The sequence below is a fragment of the Asparagus officinalis genome, chromosome 8 (assembly GCF_001876935.1).
Source record: "Asparagus officinalis chromosome 8, Aspof.V1, whole genome shotgun sequence".
Lineage (NCBI taxonomy): Eukaryota > Viridiplantae > Streptophyta > Magnoliopsida > Asparagales > Asparagaceae > Asparagus > Asparagus officinalis.
In genome coordinates, this window is record NC_033801.1 from 10,561,573 (window position 1) to 10,571,764 (window position 10,192).

The window sequence follows — 10,192 nt, forward strand, 5'->3', positions numbered from 1 at the left end:
ATTTGTTGAGTTTTGCTTGAACAATCGATTTAGGCTTGAACTTGAAACGGATCGAAGTAGCTAGATGTGTAACAAAGTTATTTGTGCTGCAGAAATTGTAGTCTTTTCTTTCAGTCGAATGAGTATGAACCAGTGGAAGGTTAAATATTTTTACATCATTAATGAGAAGAACATTATTCACTTGGAATTAACCACCTTCAGTTAAAAAGTGCAGAACATCTGGCAATATTTAGAAAGGAAATCTAAATTATTGTATTGTAGAGTACTTAATTGGTGACTAGTTGAATCAGGGGATGAGACGTGTAACGGTAAGCGCTGTGATCATAAGAACTTATGCTATCTCTTGATCAATCATCTTAGCTGCACATTGAAGGGATATGATAATGAAATTAAATTTGAAGGAACAGATTGAAGTTTTAAAGACTAACATGCTATAAACCAAAAAAATGCATGTTAGTTAATGTGTATGCAGGGTTTAATGAATATGGCTTTTCTGCACAATTGTAACTTTTTTGCATGTTAGGGGGTGTTTCTTTCAACTTTTTTTTTGGGATATAGGGTGGGTTACAAATTCTAGGATGAAAAAGTGGGGTTGTTTTTGAGTTTATGGATTCCATAACCTTTGTTTGATTCAGAATAAATTTTGGGATATTGAATATCCAAATAATAAAAAACTAATATATTATAGCATTTGTGAAATCCCCTCTTTGTGAGAGTATTTAGGCTAGATTTCAAATTCTAAAATTTATAATGCTACAATTTGAGTTTGAAACAAAAAAAATACAAATTATAGAATTACATATCCTAAAATATTGATGAAACAAACAACATTTTAGAAATCCACTAGTAGAAAATCGCATATTCTAGACGGAATATTCTAGACGGAAATTTTTCCGTCTAGAATGTATTAAACTAGACGGAAAATTTCCGTCTAGAATATTCCGTCTAGGATAAATTATTCTAGACGGAAATATCCGTCTAGAATAGTATCCTAGACGGTTATTTTATTTTTATTATTTTTTTAAAAATTTCTACGTATTCTAGACGGAAATTTCCGTCTAGGATATATCCTGGACGGAACGGAATATCCTAGACGGAAATTTCCGTCTAGGATTTACGGTCATTTTAAATTTTCATTCCGACCTTCAGATCCCGCGGCTCAAAAATTTCCCCCCTTATTTATCAAAAACTCTCTCAAAAATTTACAAACCCTAAAATTCTAACCATTAATTTCTGCAGCAATGGTCATTTAGCCATTAATTTCTCTAAAGGAGGTTATGGGAGTTAAGGTATTTGCCCTCATTTTGGTTAATTTTTGTTATTTTCAATTTAGTACATTTATTAAAGCGATAGCAACAGTTTAATTGAGTTATTCCATTGGATTTTATCTCTTATCTGGCAGTTTTTGGTTGCCAAGAATTGTAAGATTAGTTATCACTGACCTATTTCACTAATCTGTAAATATGCAGGAATGAAGTATTGATTTTGTTGATGATGGTTCTTGAATGGATTTGCTTATAAGTTTCGCTAAACTAAACTATTTTGTAGTTCACCACAGTTCACTTGTAATAGCTGTGCTCCTAGTTGTATAGGGAGGTCGTAATTAGTGGTACTGAGGAATGAGAACTTCCCCTTTTTAGATTTACCCACTATTATTCTGTTAAAAGAGAATTAAATATGGATTTCTTGTACATGCTTCAAGTTTTTGTACAGATAAAAATTTCAGAATCTTTATATGTATCAGCAGACTATTTTGAGGGGAAGGAGCTGGGAGGAGAATTCAGGGGAGGGGAAGGAGAAGGGGAAGAGTAAGGTTGATCAGCATGCTATTTTGAGGACCCAGGTAACACTAAATATTTTGCAATGTGAATGAGTTTAGTTTTGATGATGAATGTGTTGAGATTGGAAAGATAAGATTTTTATGCAAATGTGATATGTGACGTTGAGTAAACTTCACTTCTTGATCAGTAATTAAACCTTGATAGAAATGTTTCATTGAATTTTAGAGCTATTATTAGCTTATCTAAACACTGCATTGTACATGTGCATTGGCTAGTGTGTTCTGTGCTAAAATTTACTTCTGATATCTCTAGGAAATATTGATATACACAACTTCTATGGACCTTTCCTTCAGCTCTAGCTTATTTCAATGGTAAAAAAGAACCACTCCTGTGTTGCACTTTCTTTTATCACACAGCATAGGAACAACCAAATAGCACCTCCTATGTGTGTGTGTATGTGTATCCCCACTTAAGTATAGCCAACATTGTTATCATACTTTCATTAATTAGAAATTCATTGGAGTGTGAGTTTTTTTATTGCCACAGGTAGAAATAAGATGCAAGAAACCTGGAAGACCCTAAAAACATAGCATCACTTTTATTTCCACCATAAGTCAAAAAATCTAATGAAAACATTATATATAAATCATGGTAGGATTACAGTAATTGATGGACTGGTTATGGATGGAAGAAACAGTATCTGTAAAGGATGACAAAATGACTCGAAGCTATATAACACATAAGATGAGTTTATGAGCATGTAGCTTATAGGTGACATAGTGAATAAACATTGGATGAAGATTGTAACAGGGATGAAGATTGGGAAGATAATGATGGTGCTCTCAATGCGATAATGATGTTATTCTTCATAAGTGAATAAACATTTGATTTTTTGAGTCACTCATTAACTCCATCTTTGCAAAATTTATCCTGAAATTTTCATGAAAACTTATCTGATATATGCGATAGTGTTCATCACTAAGCTTGATAATACTCGTTCATTTTTCAGGTACTATACGATTATTGAAGCCGATCACATCTTTTTTATTGTAAATCAAGAGAGAGCAGGAGTACAGTTTAGCAATTTGAATTAGAAGCCCTCAATGTGCTGAGTGTAATACTAATTATGACTTGAAGCATTGAAAGTTCTCTGCGGCTCCGATTGTAAATAAACATATAAATAGAAAATTAGTTATTATCTATGTAAACAACTTATGTATCGCGTTCCTTTTTGTTAATAGAGATTATTAGACCTGTTTGCCGATGCACTGACATCCATTGTAAATAATTTATGTAAAAGTTTGTAAACAATTTATGTATCTTTCTACTATTTTGTTGAATGTATTTTTTGAATATAATGGGATTTGATATTGGAATATAATTAGATTGTGTTGGATATGAATATAATTTATTGTTCAATATTGTGTACATGCACTCAAAGTAGATTTTGCAAAAAAAAAAAAAAAACCTACTGTAGCATAGTATCCTAGACGGAAATTCCGTCTAGGATGCTCAAATTCCGTCTAGGATGCCTTTTTTAAAAAAAAATTAAAAAACCTCAATTTCCGTCTAGAATGAGTATTCTAGACGGAAATTTCCGTCTGGAATACTCATTCTAGACGAAAATTTTTTCCGTCTAGAATAATGTATTCTAGACGGAAATTCCGTCTAGAATAATCCGTCTAGGATGTATTCTAGACGGTTTTCAATTCCGTCTAGAATATTCCGTCTAGGATATATTCTAGACGGAATTTCCGTCTAGAATACTTTATTCTAGACGGAAACATCCTAGACGGGTATTCTAGACGGAATTCCGTCTAGAATACGCATCCTAGACGGAATTCTGTATATCCTAGACGGAATTTTCCGTCTGGGATGCCTAATTTTTCAGCAGTGATCACAACCCATGTTAAAAAACCTATGGATTTCAAATCTCATGGTGAAATCCATATCCTAAAATTATAGGATTTGAAACAAACACCCCCTTAATCTCTCTCAATTAAGTCTCAAGTAATCGTACATGATGTGCATATTCTTTTCTTTCAATATTTGAATTACAGTTGTTGCTATTTGCATATTGTAATATTCATTGACAGATTGATCCTCTTGCTACTACTAAACATGGATCGGAAAAATATATATGAAAACATAGTACTACTAATAATATTTTTCTGACTCTTAAAGATCCTAACCGTTTCAAAGCTATCTTGAGAATTGATGGTTATATTTATGTATTCTCAAGCTGACTATCTATCTAATGCTAAAATCTATGCATGTCACATTGAAAAGATGAAAACCCTTAATTTCCATGCATGTCATGCATTTGAGAGAACTTTAGTCTCCAAGTACCGTGTGTAAACCGAAAAAGCTGACATATTCTGAGAACTATTGAAGTCAGAATGACAAAGACAACTGAATCAAATACATGATATCGTTAGAGTTTTGATTATATTAAGTAGGACACGTGCGCAAATTCCACCAAGATTAAGCTTGGAATTAGTCCAAAAAGAAAACGTTGCGAGCAATTTAATTAGTGTTCATTTATGAGTTCTCAAAAGTCTTAAGAGTTATATGGCATTTGATTAATAAATTTAGTGCTCGAAAGTCTCATGGAACAACTTATTGTGGATGAATGTTTTTCTCATGCTTTGAATTTCCCCTCAAATACAGTGTATACGGATGACTTTATGGATTGAAACATATATATGTAGCACACAGTTTTCTCCTAAAGGGGGGGAAATAAGGTTTTCAGAGGTTTTGCCAAATTAAATCTCAAAAAGATTATGATAAACTGAATTTATCTACTACTTCTTCTTCTTTAACTATCAAACTATCCGTAAAATTTTATGTATGAACATGAACTGATGACAAAACAAGTCATGCCACGTTTAGGCCTATGCTGGCCAGCCAGCTTGTATTATTGGTCAAACTTTGGCCGGTTCTTGTTGATTAATTAATGTTCTTAACAGTTAGATTATTTGGCTTAATTAAATTTAATATTTTCATTATAGTTGAATGAGGCACGTAGTTAGTTGTTATCTACTATGAATACAGCGCTTAGATTTCTTCATAAGTTTGAAATTGGACGAACGAGAAAGAAGAAGAATATATATATATAGGTGTATATTTTGATATCTAATAACCTGTATATGTTTACATTTGATGCTCATGAATCATGATTCATGGAATAATTAACATGTGTACCTAGATATTACTAAAGAAACTTCTTTGCTACCTCTTGCATGCCTGATTCAATTTAGTCTGGTCAAAAGCTCTGAAAATGCATGCAATAATAATAAAGTGATTCACGTGACATTCACTCTCAATAAAAGCAATACAAAATGGTATTTGTACCGTGTATATATGATTAGCTAGGTGAAGTATATGAAAGACAGCTGGGTTTCCCTTAGTACAAAATTATCGATTAGATCATATTTCGAAGGACATATATATATTAAAAGTAAATATATATAAAAAAGAAAATATGATAAGAGCTAACAGATTAATATTGTTGATTCGAAAATAAGAGCTGATTTTTCCTTTTTAGAGATCTACAAGGATGCGGAGGGGACTGATGTCAATATTCACCACGCAACACAGAATTCATGGGTGGAAAAAAAAACCGACGGTTAGGATTCAAACACTATACAGAATAAAGTGATACGTATCATACATGGGATTAAATTGTGACTTGTGATTATATCCAATCAACAGCGTAAACCTCTCTATTCATATAGACCGAGATGGTTCTGATAGGATCCCCACAGAAAGCCGAGCACTCAAAATTCTTATAGAGATATATGTTTGTTAAGTCCTCTTGGTTGAGTTTTCTATGGTTAGGTGCGTGATGAAGTTTGACACGTATACAAGTCAATGCTGGTTGACTTTTCCATAGTTAGGGATTGAAGTTTCACATGTGTAAGTTCTTTAAGAATTTGATAATGCTACTCCTCTCCAAGCGATTGTTGCGCTCAAGACTTGACCGTACAATTAATGGTAGTAGTATGAATTCGGGATATGAGCTAACATATGGTTTTATTACAGTAATGAGAATGCGGGACTTGACTCTTCTGTTGTGTTCAGTGAGCTTAGTAGCTTACTCAAAACTGTTGGCGTGATGAACATAATACTTTTAACTTCATGATGATAGTTTTTTTTGGTAAATGAAGTAATTTTATTCATATCCAACCTGTACAGTTTTGTAAGACATCAAGATACCAGTGTACCTGGTATTCCAAAAACAGAAAGATTGCATTTTCTCAAAGAGCTCCCTTATATGAACATATGAGCTGTCATTCAAAACTCTTGTGTATACTAAAAATTTGATGATATGAACAATCTGTTTGACCTCTCTCTTCCTGCCTTGAAAAATCCGGAGATTCCTCTCCTGCCAGATTATGTACACAGCCGTTGACAATGCCATTCGCTTCAGATTTTTCGTGGCACCCTTACCCCTTAGATTACAAGAATACCAATTTAGGAGCTGGTTCCAGTTGCAAGACTTCCATTTAAAACTTAACCATTCCATTATCATGTTCCAGACCTCAGCCGTTTTGGATATAAGAGTCCATCCCAAACTGTTTCATGCCAGTTCACCCGTGGAGAAGGCTGAATTAAAACTCTGTACATGGCAGAAAGAAGAACTTTGCCATTTGAACAGCACTCATTAATGGTAATCTTCACCCTTTCAACACTTCCAAACCTATTAACCAATATATCCCTTACTTTAATAAGTCTTTTCCACATCCATGAGTCATTCAATCTTGGTTGAACAGTCCAGATATCTTGATTTTGTAAGTAGTTTTCATGAATCCATTTTATCCATAATAAATCTTTTTTGAGGTGTAACATCCATAACAGTTTAGCAGCTGTGGCCAGATTCCATTCTTTTGCTGAAAAAATTCCTAAACCCCCTTGCTTCTTTCCTTGACAGATAGTGTTCCAGGAGATCAAGTGCATTTTGCTGTTCCAGAGAAACTGAGAACAAAGACTATCAATCTTCTCCAAGACTCTAATTGGCAAAATATAATTACTCATCCAAAATGTTTGAATGCCCAATATGACTGATTTGATCATTTCCAGCTTTCCAGCATATGATAACTTTCTGTTCTTCTGCCAAAATTGAAACTGATCTTGAATTTTGCCAATGAGGGAAGAACAGTCCACATATGAGAGTCCTTTTGCACTTAGAGGCAAGCCCAAGTATTTCATTGGAAGAACCCCCTCTTTGAATCCCAGAAAGTCACATATCTGATTTTTAATATTGTCATCAACACCACTGAAGTAGACAGAGCACTTGGCTAAATTTTCTTCCAATCCCGAAACCAAACTGAATTCTTTGAAGCAAGCAGTGATTTTCAGAACTGAAATCATATCAGCTCTACTAAACAGCAGTAAATCATCAGCAAACACCAAGTGTGTTATTTTCAGTTTTGAGCATTTAGGGTGGAATCTGAAACACTTGTCTGTATTTAAAGAGCTTAATTTCCTTGATAAGTACTCCATCCCAATTACAAAAAGGTAAGGAGATAGAGGATCCCCTTGTCTAAGCCCCCTTGCCCCTTGAAAGTAACCATGTAGCCCTCCATTCAGTGCTAGAGAGAATTTAGAAGAAGAGATACACTCCATAATCCATTCAGTCATTGTGTTAGGAAAACCCAAACCCATCAACATAGCTCTTATAAATTCCCAACTGATGGTGTCAAAAGCTTTTCTTAAATCCATATTCAGAATAGCTCTAGGGGAGTTGTTTTTCCTACTATATTGCTTTATGAGCTCATGTGCTAGCAGGAAATTACTGGATATCAGTCTCCCCTTAACAAAAGCACTTTGTGCTTCATTGATAAGATAACCAATTACTTTTTGCAGCCTGCTAGCAATGATTTTAGAAATAATCTTGTATATCACATTACAACAAGAGATGGGTCTATAGTCAGCTGCAGTATTAGGATTAGGAATTTTTGGTACCAAGGTGATGGAAGTAGTGTTGAAAGTACCCAAGAGTTTACCTGATGCAAAGAACTCTTCAATAGCCAGATACAGGTCCTCTTTGCTGCTGTTATATCATCTATATCAGTTAGTCTAAGGCCATCCTCAGAATACAGAGTTAGAACTTTGTTTTGGTGCCTCTTATTTTTCATAACTGAATGGAATAAATGGGAGCCTTTATCTGCATTCAGTGCCCATTTGATGTTAGCCTTATGTCTGTAAAAAGAATTTTCACAATCCAGCAAGTTGATATATTTCTTGGTGCATTCCTTTTCTTTTGCTATCAACTCAGAATTGAACAAATCAGAGTACAGCTTTACTTGGACTTCATTTAATTCAGCTTGAGCTCTAATCACTTGTTGACTGATATCCATAAAGTACTTTTTGTTCAAATCCTTAAGGACAGGCTTGAGGTTTTTGAGTTTAGTGTGAAACCTGTACATGTTATATCCTCTGATATCCTTATTCCAGACAGATTTCACCATATCAAGGAAGTTTGGATGTTTAGCCCACATGTTGAAAAATTTGAAAGGTTTTTTCCCCACAAATTTTGTATCATCAATTGTGATCAGACCTGGGGAATGATCAGAGCAAAGGGGCATCAGATACTCAGCTTGACTAGCAGTGTGTTTAAAGATCCATTCATCATTTATTAGAATCCTATCTAGCCTTGACCAGACTCTTGAAGCTGAATCCTGCTTATTGCTCCATGTATAGAAACAACCTGTAGTTTTGATGTTTCTAAGCTGACTAGAGTTAATGAAGTTCTGAAAATCATCAGCTCCAGCATCATTCATTTGATTTCCTCCTATCTTTTCATCACTGTTAATAATTGCATTGAAGTCACCACCCACCAACCAGGGGCAATTCACATTTCCTTTGAATGAAATTAGCTCCTCCCAGAGAGACTTCCTACCTTCAGCTTGATTAAAAGCATAGACTGCTGTGATAAGACATGCCAGATTCCCATCTTTGGATTTCACCTCACAAGTTATATATTGCTCAGTAGAATTTATTTCTTGAACAGATAGAATTTCACTATCCCATAGTATCCAAATCAGTTATATATTGCTCAGTAGAATTTATTTCTTGAACAGATAGAATTTCACTATCCCATAGTATCCAAATCCTCACCTTATTTGATGCATTAATATTAGATAACCACTTCCAGTCTTTAGCAATTTTATTCCCAATTGCCTGCAGTTTGTCAGATCCAGCCACTTTAGTTTCCAAGAGGGCTAACAGAGAAATCTTGTATTCCTGAATAAACTTCTTGACTATCCCATGTTTAGAGGTTTTGTTAAACCCTCTAATGTTCCATATAGCTAGTTGCATTTAATGAGATGATTCCCCCTAATAGAATTAGAGGGATCCAGATCAAGACTCTGATGATCAAGCACAGCAAACAGAGATGTTTGTATTGATGAATCAGCACTCATAACAGCCCTTTTAGCAGTTCTAGTAACACTTGTGAAGCCATCAAAATTAATGGAGGGAGAAGAGTGATAAGCTTTTTGCATTGAGGTGAGTTTTCCCTTCTGCAGTTGTTTACCAGGAAGTGAAGTTTGTGCATGTTTTCTCTGTAGAGGGAGGAAACCAGCCATTGTCTGATTTGCATCACCCACCAACTGCATCCCTACTTTATCAGGTAATAAACCTTCTGTCATAGGAGCTGAAATACTGATTCTTGCATCCTGTACTTGGTGTGCATGTTTTCCTGACACACTGCCAGCTTCCTGTTCCAGAGTTCCAGACATCCTACTAGTTTGGCCAAAATTTACGTTATCTTCAACATTCCTTTGCTGCAAATTTTTTTGTGCATCATGACTTGGCACTAACTTCTCCTGTACATCCTTATTGCTTTGTTTGCTAACAGGCACCCAAATCTTCTTGGAAGTGTGTCTTCTACAGTTAACAGTTTCATGTCCAACAACATTACACCATGAACACCATCTTGGCTTAAATTCATATATCACTTTTTGATTATAAATCTTGCCATCAGGCCCTTGAATTTCAATTATATCAGGCAGGGCTTCTTTTAGAGGCAGCTCAACTTCCAATAAAACCCTAGCATAGCTCAACCTTTGCCTTGTAGCCGTGAGCTTATCAGTAGTGATAGGATTTCCAATAATACTTGCAATCTTACTAATGCCAATAGGAGTCCACAAATTTAATCGCAGGCTTGGAAACTGAACCCACATTGGATATGAACAAGTTTGGAATTTATCCATATCAAAGTCAATGGACCAGGCTTGGAAACTGAACCCACATTGGATATGAACAAGTTTGGAATTTATCCATATCAAAGTCAATGGACCAGGGTTTAAGGATCATCGGTCTAGCTCCAAAAACAAGTTTGGAATTTATCCATATCAAAGTCAATGGACCAGGGTTTAAGGATCATCGGTCTAGCTCCAAAGAAC

At 34.8% G+C, this 10,192-nt stretch overlaps 1 protein-coding gene and 1 long non-coding RNA gene across 3 annotated transcripts; one reads left to right on the forward strand and one right to left on the reverse strand.

Moving 5' to 3' along the window:
- Window positions 1,212-3,188, forward strand: LOC109820102. Of its 2 annotated transcripts, XR_002241722.1 has the most exons (3): window positions 1,212-1,289; window positions 1,470-1,843; window positions 2,791-3,188. It is a non-coding gene; the product is annotated as an uncharacterized LOC109820102 (long non-coding RNA). The 2 variants fall into 2 exon arrangements; XR_002241721.1 differs by lacking the exon at window positions 1,212-1,289 and having other exon boundaries at window positions 1,296-1,843.
- Window positions 6,312-9,970, reverse strand: LOC109820840. Its single transcript, XM_020387032.1, has 4 exons — window positions 9,177-9,970; window positions 8,904-9,078; window positions 7,790-8,752; window positions 6,312-7,676 (listed from the first exon to the last, which is right to left on the reverse strand). Exons 1-4 carry the CDS (start codon window positions 9,968-9,970, stop codon window positions 6,312-6,314), a joined length of 3,297 nt encoding a protein of 1,098 aa, XP_020242621.1.